This window comes from Parasteatoda tepidariorum, chromosome 2 (genome assembly GCF_043381705.1).
Source record: "Parasteatoda tepidariorum isolate YZ-2023 chromosome 2, CAS_Ptep_4.0, whole genome shotgun sequence".
NCBI classification, from domain to species: Eukaryota; Metazoa; Arthropoda; class Arachnida; order Araneae; family Theridiidae; genus Parasteatoda; species Parasteatoda tepidariorum.
In genome coordinates, this window is record NC_092205.1 from 28,934,253 (window position 1) to 28,962,027 (window position 27,775).

The 27,775-nt window shown below is 32.5% G+C and overlaps 1 protein-coding gene across 1 annotated transcript in view; it reads left to right on the forward strand.

The window, feature by feature from the left end:
* Positions 1–27,775, forward strand: part of LOC107449611 (dachsous cadherin-related 1) — a 132,778-nt gene that overhangs the window by 86,535 nt on the left and 18,468 nt on the right. The window contains exons 3-11 of the mRNA XM_043044027.2: positions 17,051–17,222; positions 19,922–20,155; positions 20,265–20,498; positions 20,899–21,074; positions 21,365–22,202; positions 22,868–23,146; positions 24,090–25,094; positions 26,038–26,277; positions 26,983–27,330. Coding sequence (XP_042899961.1) covers positions 17,051–17,222; positions 19,922–20,155; positions 20,265–20,498; positions 20,899–21,074; positions 21,365–22,202; positions 22,868–23,146; positions 24,090–25,094; positions 26,038–26,277; positions 26,983–27,330 — 3,526 coding nt within the window. The remainder of the gene's footprint in view (positions 1–17,050; positions 17,223–19,921; positions 20,156–20,264; positions 20,499–20,898; positions 21,075–21,364; positions 22,203–22,867; positions 23,147–24,089; positions 25,095–26,037; positions 26,278–26,982; positions 27,331–27,775) is intronic.

The following is a 27,775-nucleotide window of genomic DNA, read 5'->3' on the forward strand; positions in this document are numbered from 1 at the left end:
TATTTTCAGGGGAAAAAAATAAGAACATAAAAAAATAAAATAGAGCATCAATAAAAATATCTATATATATATATATATATATATAAGCTGCAAGTAAATAGAACTCATAAAATAAGTTCAAAATGAAGATAAAACAAAGGAAATTTACAGACTAATGAAGAAGGGGGAAAAAGAAAATTAATAATAAAAATATAAAAATAACAAGAACTGGCAGAAAAAAAAGAAAAAAAATTCGAAAAGGAGGAAAAAGGATAATTCTTTCAAAAAATCCGGAAAATAAAGGATATAATCTTTTCATCAGCCCACACGATTATATCCGCAAAAAAGAGTGCTTTCTAATATTGTATCAATATAGCCAAAGCAAAATATATCAATACAATAGTGTGAGGAGAGCTAACACATTTTCACAAAAATTACAACAAATAAAATAGAACACAATAAGTAAAAATAACACGTAAAAACAGAAAATAAAATCGAAAGAAAAAACAGAATAAAACGTAAAAATAATCTATAAAGTGAGTAGCGAAATCAAATGAACTTACATGAGCGGGAAATTTTTCCAGGATGATTTAAAATATTTTCGTTACAAGATTGCCAGATTGCAAAATATGAAAACAAAAGCGCAAATTGAGATAAAAGCGTAACTAGAGGAGTTTTGTTTTAAAGTGCGTTCTTACTGTATTACTGAAGTGCGTTTGATTTGTTAGTTTGCTAAGGATGGGCCCGAAAATGGATGTGCGCAAGGTAATATTATATTGGATAATTTAAAGAAGTTGACTATAAATAATTTTAGAAAATAAATATTTATTTAAGAAAAAAATATTAAGCAGAAAAGAGAAACATGAATTGCCTGTTTTGCACATAATTTTAGCTACGGATTTGCCCAAAATGGATTTGTACATGGAAAAATTATACAAATTAACAAAGAAATTATTAACAAAGAAATTTTTAGTAAATAATTTTGGCTACGGATTTACCCGAAATGGATTTGTACATGAGAAAACTATATAAATTAACAAAGAAAATTTTTAGTAAAAATATCTACAATAATATACAATTAATTCAATGATTTTATATAGAATTTTATTACTTTAGTTGGGTATCCATTTTATTATGTTTAATGAATTCTAAAATCCGTTGATTATTAGTAATAATCCAAGAGAAACCTTCTTTAGAAATATTATTAATAATTTTATTTAAGTAGTTGGAGAAAATAGTGCCAGGTTTAGTTAGATAAGTTTTGGATCCACATGTGATAGTTCTAAATTTTACAGGAGTTTCATGAAATTTAGGACTGATAATTAAGTAAGGAAGTTGTATATTGCTAATTTTAATTTTTTATGTCTTATATAAAGCTAAAATTCTTTTGATGACAATATTATTTAAATTACTAAGTTTAAAATTTCTACTATTTTTTAATTCCGTATTTAAAAGTTCAATGTAGAATTTTTTACAGAAGATTGCATAGTTATTGTTAGCTTTAAAGGCACTCTTTTTTGCGGATATAATCGTGTGGGCTGATGAAAAGATTGTATCCTTTATTTTCCGGATTTTTTAAAAGAATTCTATCCTTTTTTTCGGATTTTTCTAATTTTTTTATTTATTTTTTCCAGTTTTTGTTATGTTTATTTTTTATATTAATTTTCTTTTTCCCCTTTTTTTCATTAGTCTGTAATTTCCCTTTGTTTTATCTTCATTTTGAACTTTTATATATATATATATATATATATTATATGAATAAAACACCATAGTTTAAATGCTTAAGTGCCTTACACTTGAAGCAATTCAATGATTTTAAACTATATATGTATATAATCTAGCCGGGAAGAATTATCTGGGTCTCAGAACAGACAAATAATTTCCCCAATTTGGTGACATTTTTCCACCTAGAGGAAAATTATCAAAATCACTATTTTATTCTCAGTATTTGCACATTTTTAAGAGACCAGATAATGCAGCTTTGAAGTAAGTTTCTAAATATTAAAAAATTAGACCTCAAACGCTTTGAATTTTTACAAAACTGTGACTTTTCTCTATATTGACGTTTTGCGCCATTTTCAAAATAAGCTAAGACTGTGCTGGTTTCAGATAGGCTAAACTTGACATAACAGTCATGAGTAACAGTTGCAAATACACACCAGTTAAAAAAAATAGCATATTATTTGCAGAATAAAGCATTCGTATTACGACGAAGCTTATAATCCATAATTAAGTTGTTAAATTATATATAATATTCAATTTTGCATAAAGGCTTTTTTTAAAGCTACTATTGTCTATCAATTATTAAAATAGACAATGTAGAAAAATGATTCACAAGCTTCTAAAAACACGAAAAATTAATAACAATAATGAAAGTTAATTATTTCAGGAGTAACACCTAAAAGAAATGCATAACAAAAGTTATCATCCAAATGCGAAAATATGGATAAAACAAAAAGAATAACTAGAATTCTGTTATGAGGAATTATTTTATATTCTTTTTCATATTTTTATTAACTAAAATGGTGAGTACCACCAAGCAACTTAATTTTGGGGGTTTTGGCCGTGTTTTTTAGAGTTCCGACCACTAGCGTCATTTGATCAAAGAAACAAAAGCATTTTTTTTTTACTACATTGACTCAAACTCAATTATTTAATATAATAAGGTACAGTGTGCCAAAAAATAAAATAACCACACAACCATTCAGAATAACTTTTGATCTAGTGATCGGTTCTCCACGTTCTGAGACTCAATCTTAATAATTCGAGAAGGTGGTCTCAAATATGCTAATTAGTGCAGACGATATTTTAAGTTACGAAATCCGACACAAAAGCGTACTTTCTCTGAATAAACATACTTTTTTTTAGACAGATTCAAATTTCTAATCCCTAAAATATAGGGAGTAGCCGCAATACAATAAATATGGTCCCAATAGTTTGATCAGGAAAGAAGGACCCCATATTGTTAATTTTACTTTTTTCGTATTTCGCTATAGCATAAGCGAATTGATTTTTTTGACTACAATTATAAAATTCGCTCATCTAAAAATAATTCAATGCAAAAGATAACTTTTATTACATAGTTATTATTTTATTGAACGACAGTGGAATAAATTTTGAATTGTGAGGTATACTATTTTTTACATAAGGAATGTAATTTTACATTGCAAAATGCAAAATTTGAATGAAATTGGTCAAATATTTACTGAGAGATCAAATTTTTAAAAAAATCGTAAACTACTGAATGACTCTTATGTATACATATTGCGTTACCTGACTTTTCCAGTATCTTTTTAATCGCATTTCAGTGTTACATTACTTCATTTAACTAACAAATTAAAAATATATATTTTTTCATCGAGGGTAAACAAAAAATACAACGTTATTTGGAGTCTTTTTTGAAGCCAACGTGATATGTAACAAAAAATAGTGTAAATTTTCTTTTCAAACTTTACTAAAATATTGGCTGTCAGTTACACTATTTGAGGTGCAAGTGAAAATATTGAAAAATAATAATAAAGAGTCTGTACATTTTACACTTCCTCTCCCCTCTATGGACTTGGATAGGGATGCTCCCCTTAAGGGGAAGGGAGGAAGAAACAATGTGAATTATTGTAGTAAGACGAAAAACTCGTGAGCAAGTGAACGGATCGTTAACATCTGTTTCAAAACATCTGCCGTCCTTCCTCCCCCCCCTTCTATTAAAACATCTGCTTTTATTGCTGCTGAATAACTTCACACCACAAACTCTCATTGAAATTGTGGGCGAATGAAAACAATGCTTCAATTTAACCATTTTGATAGTCATAGCCATGAGCACGCCCAGACATTCTTATAAGAGTGGGCCATTATAATAATAAACATCTTCACACTTTCAATAAGAAAAAAAAGCTCATGTTTGTTCATAAGAAAACACTAAATTTTATTTCATTGTGCCCAATGTTATTATTCCTATTGAGTGATTAGCCCCTTAATTCACTATATGAGAAATAAAATGTATTGCATGAACAAAAGAAAAAAGTTAATAAATAAATATTTAAGGCAAATAAAATAAAAAATAAATAAATTATAATTAATAAAAGAATGGAAGAAATAACAAGTAGATTCTAAATTTCCATATGAAGAACTTTTCGAAAACTTTTAATTACTATGATTTTATTATACATTCTGAGCATGTTAACTAATTTATTTTTGAAATTTATTGTAGAATTTTTTTTTTTCATTTGTCTACAAAAAATATTCTTAGATTATAAAAGAAAAACTAAAATATTTTACCTTAAGTTAATAAATTTTTCTGATTTTACAATGCTAAGTTATTACATAGAAATTTCATGACACACTTAATGACGACAAGTGAAAAGATTAAATATATGAACATGAAGGCTTAAAAGTAATTTTTTCAAAATTATAACATATTTTGATTGAGAAACGCAAACAACCATAGCAATGATTTAACTTGAACTTCTTTTTATTCAATTTCTAATTCCTAACAACTACTTTTATAAGTTCACAAATGTAACTTTTATTAACTTTTGTTTTACCCCCAAATAAAGTTGTGTTAGCATATTGTTAAAAATGGCTAGAAAAAAAGAGAAATTATAAACAAGTAATAAAAAAATAAAATAAAAATATGTTTTATACCTAGACATTAATGTAGCTATAATACAAACATTTTTTTATATATATAATCTAATATCAAAAGCTAATCATGTATCTAACTCTGTTGATACTTATTCTTTTTTTAAAATTATATTAATATAGCTATAATTATGTTATATGACATATTTTCCAATCAACTAAACGAGTTTGAGTTCACAGTGAGTTGTACCCTTATAACTACACCAAATGCTTTTACTCGTGTTTTTTAACATGATAAAAATTAGAATTGTCATCGATTTTGTAATTATTCCACCAGGAATTTCAATAGAACAATTTAAATTTAGGATTTTTGAAATTGAAAATATTTCCCTTACCTTAACTAAAATATCGTTAGTTAGTTATTTTAAGAGTAAGCTCTTATAAGAATTGTTACTCCTTCATGTCTTAAATACTAAATTTAAAACGAAACAAATTGAACTATCTCGTTTCGAAATTTACTTAAGTCAACTTAAAGTCAAGTACATTACAGGAAATGTGATGGGCCTTACCGAAGTCTTTATTAATAATCAACGATCTCTTACCTTGTTGAAAAAATAGCCATATAGACCGATAGTTACTTCAGAGCTGCTTTTTCCAGCAGCTGCTTAATCAATGCTTACGAGATATGTGTATACATAGACTAATATTCATGATCGAGTATTTTTTTTAAACAAACGATTATTAGTTCAGTCACTCTTTCTCCTTTTGTAAGAGATTTTTTCTTTGTTAAACACAGAAAAATAATAATAAATGAATAAACTAACAAACTAAGCAAAAAGAGCAACAAAGGGTTTGAATGGAGAAAAAAAAATGAGATAAATCAAATAAAATATTTTTTTTCAATATTTCTCTCCAATTCACCAAAATGTATGCTAAATTTTTAAAAAAATTCTACGAATTTTTAATTTTCCTAAAAAATTCATTTGAATGGGCCTGCCCGCCTTTAGTCATAACTAGGTATTTATTACTTAAATTTAATACTGACTACACTAAAAAAAATAATTTTGCCGTACAAAGTCTTTGCCTGCGTAATTCTAGGTACGCCATAAAATAAAAGTTTTGAAATGATTGATTTTCAAGCGATCAAGCTGTCACACCTACCTGCGTTTAGTATCAATCAAGCTTCTACGGCGATTATTTCAGTGTTTTAAAAAAGGGCAAACTCATTCCACCTTTCAAAATACAACATAAAAACTAATATTACTTCATCTTTTTTAAATTGTTAGATATTTTAGAAAACCGAAACTGGTAAGAAAGGAATCCAAGACATCATACTCTTTCTGTCCAAATATATAGAAAGTAATTGAAAAGTTGGTGGTTTATTTGGATTTATTACTGTTATACGAAAATCATCGAATTTTTCTCTACTTTCTTTAAAACTTTTATGAAAAATTCTCGCAACACATTTTAAGGTAAACTATATATAAAATATTCGTGGGTGAATCTAAATCAGAATGTCATTTTCATCGATTTTTGCTCGAAGAACATCGCTTTTTAGTATCTAGCAATGTTCCGTAAGCACATTTGGATTCTATTTACTCAATATTTTTTCCCCTCATATTTCTCCAAGTTTAAATTTGCAGGTTTGGTGATTACAAATGAAAATATTTCATTTCTTCTTTTCACTTTTAAAGTAGGTCGAACTAGTTTTTAAGCAGCATACCCCAATTTATCCCCTCCCCCCATGTAGGCAACTTTTATCTCGGAGGGAAAATCAGCATTAAGAGTTCTGACTTTCTTTACCCCTGGAAAAAATGAGGACTAGAAAATGCTGAATTCTTTACTAACTGTCGATATGAAATTTAATAAACTCTATACATAAAACCGAATTGTCGTCCCCAAGCCCCTATCGAAAAGTACTACTCTCTTCCAGAGTATGTAAAAATTAATTTTCTTTTTAATAATTGATTTATTATCTATTTAATTTTTCAAAGATTTATAAACGAATTATGTGCTGTCGTCATCACATTCTAACAATTATATCGTCCTATGCTAAAAAATAACTTTTCAAAAAATATGGATGTAGTGAACTGCAGCTTATAGTGGACTTATTGCTTGGTCCGTAAATAGTTCACTATAACGAAAATCGGCTGTAATTTAAAAGTGACACCAACGCTGCATTGTCTCGTCTAAAAAAATTTCGACAAGTTGACCATTATTCGTAAATTTGAATGATTTTTCTCTGGGGAAAAAATTTTCGACCAACAAGCAGTTTTTAAAAAAAATATTTAACTTGCTTGTTCTGAAGCACAGATGCTTCGCTTTGGCGGTATATAAAGTTTAAAATAGCTTTGCTTTCCTAATTTAAAACACTAAGACTGTAGCGTTTTTTACACTCGTTGGCGGAAGACATCTTCGTTGGCTCCTCAGTAAATTAGTACAATTCCATTCTGCAAAAATGCTCTGAGATTCAATTTCTACGAGATTCACGTGAATCTTTTTTTACCTTCTTTCGTTTGTTTTCCTTGAGCACGAAGGAATGTCCAAAATGTCCTCCAATAATGGTTTCAGATAGATTTAGATATTGGTGGTAATTTTTAGTTTAAAAAAAAAGCGCGTGAAAGTTTTTCTTTTCAATTTTTATCTTGTCTTAATGGAGGCAGAGAGTGCTCCAGAGCTATCACATTCACAATCCATTCGGGAATGGACTCTTACCGCCAATCATTAACAAGCCATCATTAATTCTGTCTACCGTAGATGTTGAACGTCACGTATGCGGCAAGAGTGTAACGACATTCCTCTTTTTATGTCTAACCATACGCGCTTCTGTTGCAAAAAGGCTATTGAAACTAATTACTGGTTCCCTCTGAAACCAAACTTTGTCTGATCATCAGAAACACATTTAGCCAAACGAATTTCGTGACTCCGTGACATTCCCACCACTCGCTGCTCTCTCTCCGCTATAAATATTTTTCTGCTTTTTTAGTGGGCGGTACCCACATTTCTGCACTTGCTACCACCGAAAATAAGTATTATCATTATCAATTTAGATCTACACAATGTGTACCTGCGAACAATATCACTGGACACTTGAAATCCCCAATTGTTCTTTCTTTTTAAACCAGCATCCGGTTCGAACACGCTATACTGGTAGCTCAAGTTTAAAACAAAAATGTTCCTTTAATTATTTTAAATTAGACTTTAAAGTGCTCGCACGTCATTCGAACAGTTTTCCTATCTAGTTTAACTCACGTGTTATTAAAATGGCATCGTTGTCATTATTGAATTCTTAAAAAAAATCAAAGCTATGATGGTGCATTCTTTAATATTCCTCTTGACTTTTTCCTCTGATGAATAAGACAGAAATGGATATCCATGAAATGTCAAGTATGTTTTCAAATTGCAAATACCTGAATACTTACTTACTAAGGCTCTTCACGCCGTTTGGCGCAGAAGCCTACTTCCCCTAGATTACCTGTCTTCACTTTGCAATCTGGCTTCCTCTAATCATTTATGTTTTGCTCTCCTAAAATCCGCTTTCATTTGTCTCTTCCAAGTAATTTTTTGTCCTCCTCTTTTTCTCCTGCCTTCAGGGACCCAGGTAAAAAGACCAAAGTGTGTTAATTTTTCGCTAGACATTTTTAGAACATCTTCTGTATAATTCACTTTCTCTTGTTGATTTCTTTTTCAATTGTAGTCCATAGTGTATTGTTCCTTCCAATAGTGTTTCATTTCTTATTTTAACAGGCCAAAAAAAGACTTTTCTAAGTCGATTACTTTAAAAAACTCCGTTTCCCCCCCCCGTTCTCTTTGTTAAGCAAAAACATAAGATTTTACATTAATTTTGTAAGGTTTTATTTTCTAATTTATTTACTTATTTTAAAATCTACTATTTTTCATTGGTTATCTACGCATATTAATGCTGTAAAAATGAGCTTGATTTCTTAGTTTAGCATTATTCAGATATGTTCGTTTTATTAAAATATATTAAAAAAAAAAAAAAATCCGTTTCTCTTTTGAAATTACCTAGTATGTGTGGCATTTTAATCAAGAATTTATTATTGAATATCATCTAGATAGAATTTTAAACTAAGGAAATCCTAATTGTTTCTTTCGCCATGTGATTCACGGTTCTTTTTAATCGTTTAGCACTTCGATGTCGCTGCGTTCGCTCATCGGATCTTATTTTATTTTAGTATTTCTTTACATGAATCATGATACTTTTAAAAATAAAGCTCTAAATATGTATGCAACATATAATTCACAATTCTAAGCTTTAGTATTTCGAGACACAAAAGTTTTAAGTCCTTTATTTTTACATGGATTACTCATGAAGTGCATAGAAACCAAAGAAAAGGTTAAACAAATAAAACTTAAAAAAAAAAAAAAAGGAATAGAAGCAAAGTAGGTAAAAGCTTTCCAAAAGTAGGGTGAGCTACATTATTCAATATAAGCTGTGTCAAAGTAGATTATCCTGAAAATTTATAGAATTTTCCTTTTATGTATACATACTATTGAAATTTTGAAAATTGAAAGTTCTTGTTCTTGTTGTTCAATGCACAACATTCATTGTTACATGTTCATTGATAACGGCTTTCTCAAGATCAGATTTCCATTTTGACCTATCTGATGCCCTTGTTTATCTGTTCTTAATTTTAAATATTTTTAATATATTGTTACGTGCAATCAATATATTGTATTTTTTGTGTCTTCTAGCACCAAATTGGTTTGACCATAAAAACTTTTGATATTTCTGTTCTCCTCCATTCTGACGAGTTGCTCTGCCCACTTTAATATTTGTATTTTAAAGAATTACACAACCCCTGACTCTTTGTACCTCTGATACAGTTATGAATCGGTTGTTCTATAAGAATGCCAATAAATCTGTTTGCCTTTTAGAATAATTCGGAGCATTTTCCTTTCAAACATGACAAGTATTTCCTCTTCTTTCTGTTTCAGTGCCCATAATTATGAAGCTTAAGTTAGTATATGTCGAATTAATCATTTATAAAGCATGAATTTAGTTTCACCAATCAAACATGAATTTAGATTTGATCCAGTCTTAAATATTTCATCAAGCCATGCAAAAATCTAATTAGATTTAAAGATTTAATAAAATATAATAAGAATGATAACGAGATCCAGAAAAAATATTTATTACATCTCATCCTTTCGGGCCAAATGTTTGTAGATTTTGTTCTTTTCCAGTTACTTTAAAACGATCTGTCTCCCGTTTATTAAAACAAAAATATAGCTTATTTTGTTTCCTAACAGTTCAACGGGTGTGTGAAAGATAAACGTCTTATGTCATGCAGATATTTTCCTCGAGGCTTTCATTTTATGAAATATCTATTTTTATGATTGTTGTTTTGAGTTTGTAAGATTTATTCATGAATATTAGTTTATGTTTTTTTTTCCTCTTTAGCTGGTGCTTTTTAAGCTCATTAATAATATTCAAAAGAAATAAAAACCACAGTTTTCTCAAAATGAATATTGTCTGTGTTCTAAGTTTTTAATCTTTAAAATTGTCCCACCTCAAAGTGAGGTCACCCAGGATCGAATCCAGCCACCACTGGTTAACACGAATTCTACTCGGCTCGCACCAACCTCAGTGGTGGACGGATCATGGGTTAGAATCCCCTTGCCATTAGGCTATCACTGGAAGAGTTTCGTGGTTTTCCTCTCCATGTAATGCAAATACGAGTTAGTTCTGTCAAAAAGTTCTCCACGAAGGCTAGTTTGCCCCAATTCTTGATCCAAGAGTCCCCTTGTCTTCTTGATTAGGTTCACAATGAGAAGGCTACTGAATTGAACATTGATAGCTGTGGATTCAGAATTGGGTCTACTGTTAAACGCAGGTTATGAAATATTTCAAAAGGAACTCTAGCGCTACATCATATATGCTCATGAAAATTTGCAAATATTCACAATTTTTATCTAGGTAAAAAAATCATGTCCTACGTACAATTTTTTTAAAAATCAGATTTTTAAAAATATTTAAGCTATTTATCAGTTCTAAAGCGCGGATAATTCTTTACAAGATGGTATTTATATAATTTATTATAACACCGATATAAAATGGAACGTTTTGAACTTGGTGCAAGCCTCGTATTTGTTAATATGAACTAGCATTAGTTATAGGCTTTAGATTCGCTCTCCAAAACACGCTATTTTTTTCCATTTAGGAACGATTCATTCTATTTTTCTGACAAAAGAGGGGAAAATATGAATTACAGCAGAACTCGTGATTATTGCGTGACCCATAAGAACGTTATTTCTTGCATCCTGTTTCCTTTCTCTACCCCCTCCGATTATAGTTAAAAAATTTGATTTCAATCCCTTTGTTATTTTTTTATTCCCAACAAAGTTTCAGGATGTTCTTCGTAACTCCAGGAAAATAAAATAAAAAGAGTTCTATTCAGTGCTTTAAACTCAAAATAAAGATATAATTTTAAACTGAATATACCATCTTGCTCTAAAGGATTGTCTGGACTTTAAAATGAAAAAAATAGCTTAACATTTCGCTTATGACTGGTACAACAAGAGGACCAGAATGACAGGCTTGACCATGCTAAGCGCCTTAAGCAACTGGTCAAATATTTAAAAATGTTTTGAAACTTCCGAATTCACTGAGATTTTTTCACTTCTGTAAAAAACATTAAAATCGATAAATGACTGGATTTTTAACAAAAATTATTCAGATAATGCCGCGTTGGAGTACTTTTTCGAATATTAAAAATGTCAATTTTAACCATAAACGCCATTCATTTTCCTTCACTGCACAGTGGCTTGCTTTTTTCTTCTTATTTCGTTGAACAGCCGACTCAATTTTTGGGTTTAGGAGTACTAATGTTCAACTCTGTAGCATAATAATTTTGAATCCAATCCAGAAGACAAGGGAACTTCTGGATCAGGAAGTGGCAGAAATTTGACTACGTGGAGGACTTTTCGCTGGAACTACCCAGCATTTGCGTTACATGGTGAGGAAAACTACGAAAACTACTTACGGTTAGCCTGATGGCAAGGAAACTCTTAACCCATGATCCGTCTACCACTGAGGATATTTTACGTCTGCACTGTGGTCGGTGCGATCTTGGTGCGGAATTCGTATCAACCAGTCATCGCTGGGATTTGAACACGGTTCACCTCATTAGAAGGCAAATGCTCTATTCCCTGAACCACCACTTCTCGTTTTTTTTTTCTTTTTTTTTTTTCTTATTGACAGTTTTCGCCAATTTCATAAATTAGCATAGAAACAAAACCTAACTATCAATAACTTAAAATATAAAATCAGAATATTATTCGCTAAAATGTTTGAAACACCTTGAGTAACTTTACACTTTAAAAAAAAAAAATCCTTGAATTGAATCCACAACATTCAATATATTCAACTATTGGTCCGCGAGATCCAAGAGATGGGCGACAGTTACTATAGAGCAGCGGTTCCCAATTTTTTTTTTCTTTGGCTACGGAACCCTAAGTAATCAAGACTTTCTACGGCATGAACCCGATTTCAACATCACACAAATAAAGACAATTGTGTACGATATAACTATTAAAAGACTACTCTACTTTATTTTGACTTTTAGACTTCCTTATATTTAATAGGAGGAATGAAATGTTCCATCGTTTTACCACTAATAATCTTAAATTAGGTTTTATGTTCAACAGTTGAATTCGCAGTCTTTGAGATGAATCTAGTCTAAGTAAAAATTTGTTTCTATATTACTGTAAGGTAGTTTACGGCAATACAGGCCCATGGGGCTCATACGCCAAATCATTTCGTAAAGTCAATTTTTGCGAAGCAACCCAACCACTGCACCGGAAGGCGATTCGCGGACCTCGAGCACAAGGCCCCCCAGTCACGCCCGGATATGACCACCACAGACAGTTTAATCATTCACAGCAATTTTTTATAAGTTCAAATAATGCAGCATTGGTGTAAGTTTTTAAATATTAAAAAATTAGACCACAAACGCTTTTCATTTTCTCAAAACTGTGGCTTTTCTCTGTGTTGCCTTTTTGCGCCAGTTTCAGAATAAATGTAGATGATGCTAGCTAAAGTTAGACTAAATTTGACTAAACAGACGTGAGTAACTGTTGCAAGCTTAGACAGAGCAATCAGGAAAATGCAATCCTATTTGGGGGAAAAAAGAAAGAAAAAAAAAAACATCATTTCATGCGACTACAGAGCGTTTGAAAAAAACGCTTAAAATAAGAAGATGATAATAGCTTTTTCTGTGCTTCAAATACGATTGTAAACGATAAACAACTAGGAATTGGTGAATCAGTCCAGTTGGAATCAATTTTAATTTGATCAGTAGAACTGAGCTTAGGTACAATGGGTCTTTCGGACTACCCATAAATCCTGAAAATGGAGGTACTGGATTTAAGGAGCTTGATAAAGTAGACTAAATGCATGATGAAGTATAGCAATATGAGTTCAAAAAGCTTCATAATGTTAGATAAGTACATGATAGCTATAGGAATAGCAATTGTTTTACAATCGTTTGTTGTTTCAGTATAGAGAACAACAAAGCAGTCATAAAAGATTCAATACAATAGCCAACATGCAAGGCGTTAAAAATCATTAACTTATTTGTTTGTTTACATAAAGTATATAACAAGAGATAAAATTAATTGCACAAAATATATAACTAGTAATAAAATGGAACGAATTTATTTATTCAATTCAAGTCTTATCTGAATAGTAGATTGATTGAAAAAACAAAAAAAAAAAGAATATTCGATTCTTTAGTATAATTGTAAATTATTGGGAGTAGTTAAGCTTATTTACTTAATCACATAGAATGAAATGTAGGTTAAATTGGATTAGATGAAAGCTTAATTCAATAGTTAATTTTAAAATCTTCAAAAATAATTAGCTTATTTACTAGTGAATTCAATTAGAAAGACTTATTGATTGATTCAGATACGTTAGAAACAATATTTCATGTATTTAGATGAAAATATTCTAGTTTCTTCCTTCGAATAAGAGCCATTAGAACTGAAATCTATTTTTTTTTTAAATGCACATTATTATTAAAAAATTTGTTTTTATTTATTAGCCTCAGATAATATTTTAAGTTGTTAGCTGCAATAATTGTGATGACTCATGATATACCTTTCTTTAGATTGCAACACAAAAGATCGGTAGCTACGAAAATCAAAATGTATGAAAAAATGGCTAATGATAGAATTTTTTCACTTAGTTTTCTGAAATCAGCAACCAAAATCAACATCGATTATTAGTTTCTTTAACACGTTTTTAGCCTGTGCAATTTATGAGGACACCACGTTTTACGATGCATGTGTGTATCATCTGACACCAATGCTTGTACCATTTATTATATTCATTTTGTTGGTAGGTTTTTACCGTTATGGTTTAACAATCGAATCGATACTTGAACTATAGAATTCTCGTTTTTCGACTAGAATGAAAAACTGTAAAAAATAATTTTATTTTTATCAGATCTAAAACGAATAAAGTTGGTGAGCATCGCTTTGAAAAGGTCAGATGGTGCTTAGAGGACTATTTCTTTTTCATGATTTAAAATTTAAAATACAGAAAAAGTGAGTACAGATAAGCCATAAATGAACCGTTAAAATTTCAAATGTTGAAATAAAATGTTTTCAAAATATCAAAACGCAAACAAATGATATTAGGATTACTTCTCTACAGCGTGATTCTAAGTAATCCTAAAATAGTACTTTTGCATAATAATACAATACTTCGAAGAAAGAAATCAGCATTTGAAACTTCGGGTTTATTCAACACCTCCTAGAAGTATGAAGGCCTCAGCACGGATCAATTTAGTAGTCCGATGTGACGAAGTTAACTGCGCAGTTGATGAAAAGTAAGAAAGATGTCATTACGTTCGGGGTACTAAGCTGCGCAGTGGTTGAAAATACGACATATGTCATTACGTTTGGACTACTAAAGGATATTTATGGTAACCCGTGCAGAGGCCTACTCTTTTCTAGGAGGTGTTGGTTTATTCTGGGTATAAATGAACTTATACACATATACATATTCCTCATCACTCCGAATCGGAGCACAGGGCTTCTATCACAGCTTTCCATCTCACTCTATTTGTGGCCAGTTGGCCAGATATAATTGTTTCTCTCCATGCCTTTCCTATAATGTTTTCAAACCGCTAACAATCGTCTTGCGCCAAGTATTTTTTAAATTTACTTATCCAGATAATGCAGAATTTGTCAATAAGTGCTTCTTCCACGCTGACGGCCATGCATTTTTTAAAATATTTTGTTCTTAATGATTAATATTTGGGCTTCTTTTTAGTTTCTTTTCTTTTTTCCTTTTCTTATCAGTCAGAAAGTGGCCAAAATTTCAATTCGCGATACAAGGATGCTAAATTTGCAGCTTTCTGGAAACAGTTGCATTGGCATCAAGCACAAAGCCTCCAGTTTATATTTTAGTATTGTGTAGTCAAGTGGCTAAAATTTCGATAGTTAATAAATTTCTTTTTCGTAATAAATTGTTATGATCAGGAATCGGTTAGAACTTGTATTTTCAACTAGCACTGAGCCCTAATTAAAATTGAATTACTCTAGGTGGTGGAACAGTGATTAAAATTTGGTGGACAATAGATTCTGAGTGTAGCAGTCAGAAAACGATTAAAACTTTCATCGGTACAGAGTTCCAGTAGAAGTTTCAGTGGACTCTAACTAGTCTTAAATTGATCGACATTTTGATTTCAAGATTCCACCCATACAGAAACAATATCAACTGAACAGTATTTTGTACATACCATCTTGCTGTAATGAATTATCTGTACTTTAGAACGGGCTAGTAACTTAAATATTTTAAAAAATGGAAAACTTTTTTGAAAAATGGCCCATCGATGAAAATTTTCAAAATCAATGAATAATTCTCCAATATTAATATATTTTATGAGCCCAGATAATGAAACGTTGAAGCAACTTTGAAAATAATTATAAAAAAATTAGTACACAAATGCTTTTCCTTTTTACAAAGCTATGACTTTTCTTCGTATGAACGTCCTTTTTCAGAATAAGCATAGAAAGCTCTGGCTAAAGATAGGCTAAACTTAACCTAACAGTCATGAATAACTATTGCAAACTAAAATCAGTTATAAAAATAGCACATTATTCGCAAATGAGCGTTATTTCGCATGATAACAGAGCCTTCAAAAAACGGCCTTCCTAAGAAACATGGTGAAATAAAAAATTTAGCAAAAATGTGCCTAGAAAAATATTTTTTTTTTATCTTTTTCGGACGAAATTATGTATAAGTGTCTCAATTATTTATTTAATAAAATTCTACTACTCCGTAATGATCTTTCTTAGAAAAACACTTTTTTTTTTTTAACTATAGTGTAAATTAAAAAATTTCTTTCAATATGTAGTTCTTCGGTAATATATTTATTTTAGAAACATTAATTACTTGTTTATAAAATGGTCGAGAAACCCTAAGGATCTTACCGTTATCTTTCTATTTTTCTTTTCATGTATGAATATCATCATTTTCTATTTTTCAATGTTTTAAATAACATACTTTGCCATTTACTTTCTTCTTTCAAGCAATACATTAGGAAAGGAATTTATACATACTCATCATATCTTTTTTTCTTTTTTTTTTCGATTTTGAAGAACTGCTTGAAACTAATCTCTGAAAAATCTATGCTAATTAAACACAGTTTTAAATATTATCAATAACATTTCGAACACTATTAACGTCTCGCTGATATCCAAAATTTATTTACATTGCAAAATTAGAAAAAAAAATGTGCAAAATCCATATTTTCTTAGTTCAATTAGATTTTTCCATTTCTTTAACGCAGTGAGTCATTAAAAAAATATAATTCTTTTATAATTAAACGGATGTGCTCCCCCATTAAGATTTCTACTGCACCATCAAAATTGCTGGAACGTGTTAGATCCTATTAACGGGCAAATCAGTTGCAAACTTTAAAAAAAAAAATGCCCAGTTAAAGTATATTAGAGTACAAAATAAAGCATCTTAAATTTGAATCAAAGCAACGGGCAACATTTGTTAAATAGCCTAAAAAATAATAAATAAATAAATTAAAATTCAACACTGAAACACATTCTTGGTGCTTTTTAACTGTTCCATAGCGCTGCAGCCTTAATAAAGCTTTCATTTGACCCATATTTTCTATCAAATTGAACCCCAGTATCGTGTCATTAAGTTCCAGAAGTTCCATGTGTTAGATAATAAGTTTCAATTTTGCGCCATACTAAACTTGCAGCAAATTTAAACGATAATGCGTCAACACAGTTTAAAATTTCTTACTGTGTATTCAGTGGCGTAACTAAAGTGCTTGATACCCCAATGCAAAATTTTAGAAACTCCCCTCCCCTCCTCGTCGTCTCAAGTTTGCGTAACTTAAAAATAAAATGAAAAATTATGCATATTTTTTGCACGTTGGATCAAAAACAGGTTGGAAACTACTCTTCTAAATAATGCAATTTGTCTTTTTCTTTTCAGATATCTGCAACAGATGCTGACTGTGGTGTGAATGCGAACGTGAATTACACATTGGGCAGCCTCTCTCAAGATTTCATACTTCAACCTATCAGCGGAGATTTATGCATAGCCAAACCCTTGGACCACGAAAGCAAAAGTTCCTACGAAATACCCGTCTTAGCCACTGACAGAGGTAATTTGTTCTTGCATATTACCTTTCATGATTTACAATATATACATTTATACAGTGATATACATAATAATCTATACAGTGAATCTGTGCATTGTATTACTATGACAGGGAATCTTTGTAATTTCGACTTGTTTAGGAACATTAAAAAAATTTAGCCAAATCTTTTCAGAAATTGCATTAGTTATACTATGCAACACTCGTACATTGTTCAGTTTGAGTAAGAACCACGATAGCACAGCTGTTAAAACACTGAGCTGCCATTTTTTTAAAAAAAAAACATGCTTCTGACCCAGATAGTGGCTTAAAATCCACCCAACTTTTAAGTCGATGGCTACCAGAATGCTTGGAACATATAGGAGATCACTGCAAAATGCTGATTCCATAATCAATACCATGAGTTTGGTTTCGAAACCATGGAATCTTAACCTCCATGACGCTCTTGGCTGGCAACTAGCTGTTACAAGAATATTTACTGTGCGGCTTTGAGGAGAACTCTTACAGACTTAAGATTTGGTGTTGTCTGCTGCTATGGTAAAATGCGTGAGCTCACCTCTAATGGGGGTGCAATGGAGGAAAGAAGGTGTCGATTGTTTTACTCAGATTGACGTATCCCAAGATAAAGACAAAATTATCCACTCCACATTCCTTCCAATTCAAAGTTACTTTTCCTCGTAACCATAGTACCCGCACGAAGCGAGACTGATGCTTGAAGGAGTTTTCCCGAAAGCTGAAAAATACCTGAACTTACAGAAGCAATTGGTTTCTTTTTTTTTAACAGCATAGACGAAAAAGTTTTTACTTTTATCATGTAATAAGCATCATTGCGAGTAAGGAGGCTTATATTCGACACAGCATGAAATAAGATCTCAGTGTTAAATAAAAGTTATAGAGCTTATCCGTAATTAAAAAAAATTTATACTTTCGTTATGCAGAAAATACTGAATATCTACCACACATTGCAGTTTATCGAAATTTTGAATTACCACAATTAGTGATAATGACCTTTCGTAATTTCTGAATATTTTGAAGTATCCTGTGAAATTGTAGAGAGTGGGAAAAGGCTTTTCTCTCAGAATGTAAATACTTATTAATTTTTATGTTTAAAATCAGTTTACTCTTGGCACCATTTCGTTGCAACGATATTTAGGAATCTTTTTTTTTCACATGGCTGACAGCAACCGGTCAAATTTACCAAAAATAATATTGTAAGTAGGAAGAAAAAATATTTTAAGTACATAAAGCAACGAATCGAGTGAATTCAATAAAATTGTTAATTTCGCGAGGAAAGACGATTGACATTTGTTCCTAAAAATTACTACAATAAAAAATTTTTATCATAGCAAATTTAATTTTCTTTATTTCAATGAAGAAAAGCTTCATTTTCAAATTGTTCTCCAAGAGAGTGTTTTTGTTGGGAAATACACCAATTTCCATTCTATTCTACCTTTATCTAGTAGGATCTCAGAAACACAAGACCACATCTTTGGAAAAAAATATGGGTATTGCCCTATAAGCCCTTTCATCAATAGAAAACTGGTAACTTTATAAATCATTAATACGTGGTTCCATTCTACACTATTTTTACCAAAAGTATTCGGATGCTCACCAAAATCACCAAAGTGGAGGGGGAGGTCATGGTTTAGCTTGGGAACCCTAAGTGATTAGAAACATGAAATCTGAGATATATAGGGACAGTCTTAATTCTGTGGCAACATCTTGGGAGATTACTTTTCCAGTAAGATAACTGCATCATTCGCAAATTGAGACTAGCGCAACCACAGTTTGACGAAATGGGTGTTCTAAAACAAACCTGATTTTCTCAGAGCCCCGATCTAGATTCTCTAAAACACCTTTGAGATGAATTAGAATGACTTAGCTATTATAGAAGTCAATTAAAATGGGTACCAATCATAAACTGGTGGAAAGATGTTCCGGATGTGTGCGAATTATCATCGATAAGAAAGGGAGACTAACATCATAATTGATATACATACTAGGACTCTCTGTGCTCGTACAACTGGGTTGCTGGATTCTTTTCTGTCAGATAGTTTATAAATAGTGTCCTAAGTTATGGATTAAATTTTGTTACTTTAATAAAATTTTGGTTCTCATAAGCGATTATAGCTGTTTCGGGAGCACCAGTCTCTCTATTTTGTTATTCGTGGCTCTCACCAGATATTAGTATTTTGATTATCTTAGGTCACTTATTTTTCAAAAAAAAGTGAAACTACTTACTCAACTTTTAACATTACACCATAGAAAAATAGAAAGCATAAAACTTTTACAGTTATAGGATTCAAACGTCAAAGGGAAGAAATAAAACGTTTAAACCATCAGCAAATCGATTGAACCAGAAATTATTTAACGAAAATAACATGCCATTTTATATCATGTTTTTCGGGTTAAGTTCCTTGTATAGAATAGGTTTTTTCTATTGAAAGATATTTTCTGAAAAATATTCAGTGTATTTCAAGAGAAAACAACGGATCAAAAGAGTGCATCGATTGTATGAAATTCTTTTTACTTAATGACGTTCTGGGATTGTGGAACTAATTCCCATGCCCATGCACAGAGAATAAACGGGGATTTTTTTTCTTTGCAATCATCAGTCTCCTCTCAATTCTAACTTCTGACCAAGCGAACAGGCATTTCAATTCTGGTATAGAAGATGATTAGACTAATACAGTCTTTCTTTGCAGGTGGTTTGAGCTGCACCGCAGTCGTCAAGGTCCAAGTGATCGACGTGAATGACAACAGACCTGTGTTCTACCCAGAAGAGTACAACGTGAGCTTGCCAGAGGGAGAACTCATTATCACGAGTGCTGTTATCGTAGTTGTGGCCACTGATAACGATTCCGGAAGGTTTGGACAGATATCTTACGAAATTATAGCTGGCAATGACGTCGGTCTCTTCCAAATAGATCATCAGTCAGGTAAGTATCCATTATGCGAAGTTCATACTCGATTCTTTATCTTGTAAATGAATTTCCAGTCATGACATATTTCTTTTATCACTGAGTTTAATCAAAACTTCGTTTCCAGGTGAAATATTTGTAATCAAAAGTCTGAGTGTCGAACGCTTGTACCACCTGATCGTGTCAGCTAAAGATGGCGGTGGTTTGACTGCAAACGTCAAGGCGAATGTTTATATTAGCGTCTTTAGCTCCAACCAGCGTCCCCCCGTCTTCAAGCAGGCACGGTACAATTTCTTCGTCCAGGAAGACTCCGCCCAAGAGTCCATTGTTGGCAAGGTTACTGCCATCAGTCGAGATCCAAGTAAGTAATTTATAAATAGTAAGATCGGCATCAAAGTTTTATCGTAGACTCTGTTCTGGAACATTCTTCGTGCATGCGACTCACATTTGCGATCGGACGTTGATGCGTATCGCAATGCACAAAAGCGAGCAGTTCGTCTTATACGTAGTTTCAAAACATTCGCAAGCGCGTCTAGGCAGTTGAATGCAGACTGAATGGCCCCTTAATGGGTTATTCATTGAGAATTATATTCATGCAAAGGTGATATTTTGAATTCATCGCATGTAAGATTTAAACTACTAACGCATGTGGGAATCGCATCGCGTATGAGAGTCGGAGGAAGTGAGAATGATTCCTTAGCATTACAACTCTTCGTTGAAATTGCCAATTTTATTTGACTGTATAAGTATATTTTTTCTAGGAGCTGGACCTATTCGCTATGCTATATACTCGGGAGATCCCGAAGGATTTTTCACTATAGACCCTGGATCTGGAACTATAAGAACAAAAAGAAGACTCGATCATGAAAAATATCATTTTCTGTTGTTAAATGTGCAAGCAGCTTGTGGAAGACCTCCCATATATGGTCACACTCAGGTTAGTAATCAAATTAGAATAAATGCAAATACAATCCCTAAGAAAAGTGCAGATTTAGAACAGTAAAATTTCACTCAATTCTAAAAGTGTACTCTCATTCATGTATGCCAGTGTTTTCATTCAACTATGTGAATGTTTTTTAACATTCCCTACAGCGTACAATTTTTTAAATAAAATATCCGTAAAACAAACCAAAAGAAGTAAGCAACTGACGAATGACCGAGTAAACAAAGTAAAAAATCAAGTTTCATTCCAATATCAAATAAATAATCCTACTTTTATTATTTCAGGTGAACGTAACCATTTGGGACGTCAATGATAATGCGCCACGATTTTCAAGCAACTCGTTGAAAATCAGCATTCCTGAAAATGCAGATCTGAGCATCCCGATCTATGTTGTGCATGCTGAAGACCCTGACAGCAACAGGAACGGTGAGGTGCACTATTATTTGTTGGGGGACAATCCCGACAACGTCTTTTTCGTAATCGGTGAGAGGTCAGGAAGCATTGTTCTGCAAAGATCGCTCGACTATGAAACCCGGCGCCATTACATCCTCAAGCTGAGTGCCACTGATCTGGGAAGTCCCCCGCTTTCTTCCAATGTCACGCTGATGGTGGAGGTGCAAGACGTAAACGATAACGCCCCTACATTTGAAAAGAACGATTTCAAAGTGAACGTAATAGAATCTCTATCGGTGAACACCCAATTCTTCCAAGTGACTGCTACAGACATGGACACGGGCAACAATGCTCGGCTCACGTACAAGCTGTCCTCCGAGGAAGGGGGCATCAGAAAGTTCGGAATATTCCCCAACAGTGGTTACTTGTACCTCAAAGAAGAGTTAGATCGTGAATCTGGTGACGAATATACCCTGACTGTGACCGCTGCAGACAATGGAATACCGCCTCTATCGTCCTCGACCCTTGTTTATGTGAGGGTACTCGATGCCAACGACAATGACCCTCAATTCGTAGAAGATACTTTTCAATTTGCTGTGGAAGAGAACCTAGAACCCGGCCAACATGTTGGGACTCTGTCTGCACATGACAAAGATTTGGGCAACAATGCTTCTCTCCGCTATGCCCTCCTCAATTCTAATGGAAGTTTTCAAATCAATCCAGTGACAGGTAATACTTTGTGTAAACTTCAGTTTACGATACTAGCTAATTTTTTATTGCTTATTTAGTCATGAGTTTTAGTTTTTATATAATTATCAATCACTTATATGCCGTTTTCCATAGTACGATAAATTTTATACTATGAAAATATATAAAATGTACTGTTATATGCTGTGACTATGACATATAAGATAAGATGAAGCTCTCGACGTCTAGTTTTTAGAATCCTTATATAAATTGAAGTAAGAAAAGAGTTGTAAGATGAAATTTACGCAGAAAAAAAAACATTAATAAATTCTAACAAAATACTGAGATGATGCAAGCTAAGATATCATTAAGATTTGTTGCTCAATAAGTTTAGAGTGCTCGCTTTTCAGATTCATCCTAAAACAGAATAGCTATAAATTACTTAAATTCCGTCTTTGATTTTGTTTATCTCCATAAGTATTGGTAGCAGTTTGGAAACGTTTTCATCTGTTTTCACTTAAATATTAAATGTTTTTCTTTTTAACTTTGCTTTTAACAAGATTGAAAAAATAGACAGTGTAAATGATTATTATGGATAACCCAGATCTGTATATTACATATCATTTATGGTATACATACCATTTATAGTTTTTCCACTATGCATTTGTAATAAGAAATTTCAATAGCTTTTTGTTTGTTTTTTCAAGGTGAAATTTTTACAAAAGTAGTTCTGGACAGAGAAAATTATCCCAAATACGAACTCACTGCAGAGGTAAAGGATCAGGGAACTCCATTTCGATCTGACCGAGCTTTGGTGGAAATCAAGATTCTCGATGTAAATGACAATGCGCCAGTATTTCTAGAACCTGCAGAGTCCATCATTGAAGTCCTAGAGAAGCAACCGCTGGGCACTGAGGTGGTGCAAGTCATAGCCGATGATGCCGATCAAGATGAGAATGGCTCCATAACTTACGAAATCGCGAAAGGTGATTTTTTCTAACTTCTTCTTTTTATAAACTTTTGCATGAACAAGTCCAGATGTCGTTTATTCTCATAGCCTAAATCGATACAGTCTCTGGTCTCATAACCTAGTGTAAAAGTGCCACGTAAATCGAAACCTGTAAAGCGTTACGATCAAACTCAATCTCCTTACAGTTAATTTTCTAAAAGAGTGCATAATGAATCGGTTCATTTCACGTCATGATTTTATGTCCAAAGTTACAAGATAACTGTCTCTTCTGTCGTTCAAAAGTTTGCTACAATCTCAATTTAATTTGGCTTACTGCGAAAAGAACTATAAGGAGTCCTTTTTGCTGTATTTTCAAAGCGAAAAATAACAATTTTCTATCACATTTTGAGCATATTTGTTTCGAAGGAGGCCTTATAATATTTAAAAACGTCTCAGTAATGATGAGCCCAACCAAAAAATTTTTTCCAATTTTTTATCTGTAATATCTTGATTTTTCCCTTTTCTTTTATTTTTTTAATTCAGTATCTTATCAATAGCAGCCCGACATTTAAGTTGTTTAAGATATAAATGCTTCTGATAATTGAGGTCCAAAGCTTTATTCAACTTGGAAAAACGTGTGGAGTAGACAGGGAATGTCTAGAAGTATAAACTTAAGTTCATACTTCAAGAAAATACAGGGTCATCCATTCATCTAAAATACAAGTAGAAACTGAATCTTAAAAACAGGATATTGATTAGAAAGTTCAATGAAGGAATATGCAGCATAAAAATATGTATTAATTCTAATGATATTTAAATATAACAATACCAAGATATCGGCGTCTCTTCATCAAATGTTTAAAATCACAAGCATTACGGTTGGAAATTTTTTTATACGCTATTGAAAATTTAAAGCTACGATTTCCAATTCCGATTTTAAACTGTTTCCATAATCTTGATTTATTTCTTTTTAAATTTAGGTTCTGAAAATATGGATGGTTTCAACGCATTTAGTATTGACTCTGCAACTGGCGTCGTTAAAACCAGGAAATTGTTGGATCACGAGAATGAAAAGCTGTACACTTTAACACTTCTAGCTCGAGATAAAGGCTCTCCCGCACTTAGGAGTGAGCTGAAACTCCAGATACAGATATTGGACTTGAACGACAACCACCCTGTCTTCCCTTCGACCAGCGTCTCTTTCAAAGTCAAAGAAGGTATCAGTGTTGGACAAGAGGTGGGAGTGGTTCAAATCGTAGACGAAGATAGGAGACAAAGTGGACGCATCATGTACTCGATTGTTGGTGGCAATCTGTTCGATACTTTTGACATCATTCACAGTACTGGAAGTCTGTATACGATTGCTGACGTTGACTTTGAGAAGGCGTCGGAGTATCATCTCCAAATCAAAGCGTACGACAACAGTGCGGTGAATCCTTATAGCAGGGTTATCAGTGTGAAGATTGAGGTGGAAGACATGAACGACTGCGCTCCGGTGTTCAAGAACGATCCCGTGCTATTTTCAATACCCGAGAACACGTCACAAGGAACGCTGGTCTGGAATTTCAGCGTCACGGACAGCGATGGTGGTATCAACGGGCAGGTGGCTTATCAGATTTCCCAGCAGTCCCCCACCTCTGCTTTTGAGGTTGACAAAAGAACCGGAGGACTCAGCCTAGTGGATGGACTCGACTACGAATCTATCCAGGAATATACCATCATAGTCACCGCCACTGACCAGGCCCGTGATGTGAAGCTACGAATGGCCACGAGTGTCACGTGCAAGATCCTCGTAGAGGACAAGAATGACAATTCCCCCATCTTCAAAACTCAGAACAAAGTAACAGTTGTAGAGAGCGAGCCTCTCAACTACCCTATTCTCCACGTCATAGCCACGGATAAAGATTCCAGAGACAACGGTAAGGTGACATACATTATATCGAACGGAAACAAGGGTGGCCACTTTGCATTGGACTATGACACGGGTAAGACATCACTTGTTATCTATGATTGTTCTTTTAATTATTATTTAGAATCTTTAACTGTTATTGTTCTATGTGTTTTGGAGATAATGCTGTGTATGGCGTATAATCTCCCCTTTATATTCAAAGTATATAAAGGAATTTGAAACCATAGCAATTGCATTTATTGATAACTGTAACAATGTGAAGTAAGAGTTGAGTTTCCAACACATTTTAATAGACAAGTTGAGGTGTATTTATCATATCCAGCCTACATGTTTCGTATTAAAATGTCATTGTCGAAAAATAAAGTAATAGTTTCTTAATTTTTTTTCTTGCGTGATAACTCGTCCTATCATACTAAACAAAAATGTCACTTTCATTTCTTAAACCAAATTGAGTTAATTTTAATCGACGCGATTTGTTATGATTAAAACTAAAATTTCTTCGTTAGGCTGGAAATTTAAATTTTAAAATCAAATGTAAAAATTAAAAAAATTAACGGTGTTGACTACGCCATGTTTAAATGCCTCATTCTGTTCTCAGTGGTTTAAAAACTACTTGTGTGCTAACATTATGAACCCCAAGATGTAATTCCTATTCTATAAAAAATATTACAGTAGAAATGTTCATAATGTAAACTGTTATCTCTGACAACCTAGCAAACTACTGCTATAATTTCTAATGTAATTACTAAATCCTATTTTATAATAAAACAACTTTAACAAGAAACTTTATTGTGTAAGTAAGTTTATATATTTAATTAACGCTCAAAAAGTAAAATCATTACAAAAATTTTCTTTGCGAACAAATCACAGCTTAACTTTTATTCAAAATCTTCAACGAACTTTAATGAATGTTGATTCTATAATAGACTTTGTACACTAAAAAAATAAATGCTAGCGACATGATAAATAAAGATTTTGATAAATAAGAATGCATAAGCTCTCATGTTCTCTATTTACAGGATTACTGACAGTCGCCAAGCAACTGGATCGCGAAATCATCGATTACTACGAATTAAACATCACGGCCAGTGATCACGGTCGACCCTCACGATCCAGTTTTCAAGTTCTCCACATTTACATCGAGGATGCAAATGATAATGCTCCCAAGTTCAAACAACGACTCTACCAAGCTAATGTTTCAGAAGCTGCCCCTAACGGAACATTCGTAACCAAAGTCCAAGCATCCGATGGAGATCTTGGTAAGGAAAAAAAAAACCTGCCGCCGTGTTGTTATTATTTTATATAAAAGTCGTAGCGTAAATGTGAACAACTCTGAAAGAATCTTACAGCAAGAAAGGGTGTAGTATCAAAAAGGGAATAATAAATGACTGCGAATTGCAGCTCATACATAGTGAATAAACTTTTATGCCTAGTGTGCTTGGCTCAATCCTTAATTCTCAAGTAGATAAACAAATAATAAAAATAGTACATATATGGAGAGAGTTAATTTCGATCTCCTTCCCTAATTTGTATTTCGGAATGATCTTAGGAGTAAATTATCTCGAAATACCTAAATAGTCTCCAGGTTTTTATTTTTCAAGTGATTGATCATCGGAAACTGTGTAATTAGACTATCAACAAGCTGCATATAATTGTAATTTTTTTTAGTCATGTAATTTCGTTAAAGTGACTGAAACTATTAATAAAATCGTACTTAAGATGAAATAATAGATTTTGAAACCGTTCGGGTTCCCCTTAGCGTTAACAGTAAGGATATTTGAACAGGAAAAAACAATCTGTTTAATTACGCAAAATCTCTTTAATTGCACAGCTTTGTGTCTACGCCACAACATGACCAGAATTGGACGACCTAGTAAAATCTTAGGTGATAATTAAAGTTAGCAGCAACAAAAAAAATTAAAAATTTATCTAGCGTATTATTTACTATTTGTTTTGATTTATAGGTGACAACGGAAAACTGACTTACTGGATACCAAAGGGAGTGGCGCAGAATAAGTTCTCCATCAATTCTCAGACGGGGGAGATACAAACAGCATCTTTGCTGGACAGAGAAGACCAATCCTCTTTTCTGGTGACAGTTTATGTGAAAGACGGAGCTTTGCCATCCAAGCACGACGTCACGACTGTCAAAGTAGAACTCCTAGATGTAAACGACCATGCACCCAAGTTTTCAAGCGATTCCTGCTACACTCTACGAGTTCCTGAGAACAGTGATTTTAGTGTGATTCATACCTTAGTTGCGACCGATAAGGATTTGAATTCCAACGCCGAAGTGACCTACAAAATAACAGGTAACCAATGTAACTAATAACCAATATCAATGAAATTAATTACATTTTGTGTACCAAGTAATATCGAAGTGATATTTAAAATGTCTATTTTTAATCTGTTTATAAATTAGTAGCATTTTTTACAGCATTTAGGACATGCATACTAGATGTTAAAATTTTTCAGAACAATGTTCTTTAAATTTACTAAAAATTGAAATATACCTTATGAATTTGAGGAAATGCTTCTGAGTTCTGAGGTAATTCTGCCAGTTTCTTAAGTTATGAATTCCAGTCTTCAGATAAGCTCAATTAGTTATCTTGAGCCACGATGGCTCAGGGGATAGAGCGTTCGCCTTCCAATGAGGCAAACAGGATTCGAATCCCAGTCGATACGAATTCCGCATCCGGTTTGCACCGACCACAGTGCTGACGTGAAATATCCTCAGTGGTAGACGGATCATGGATT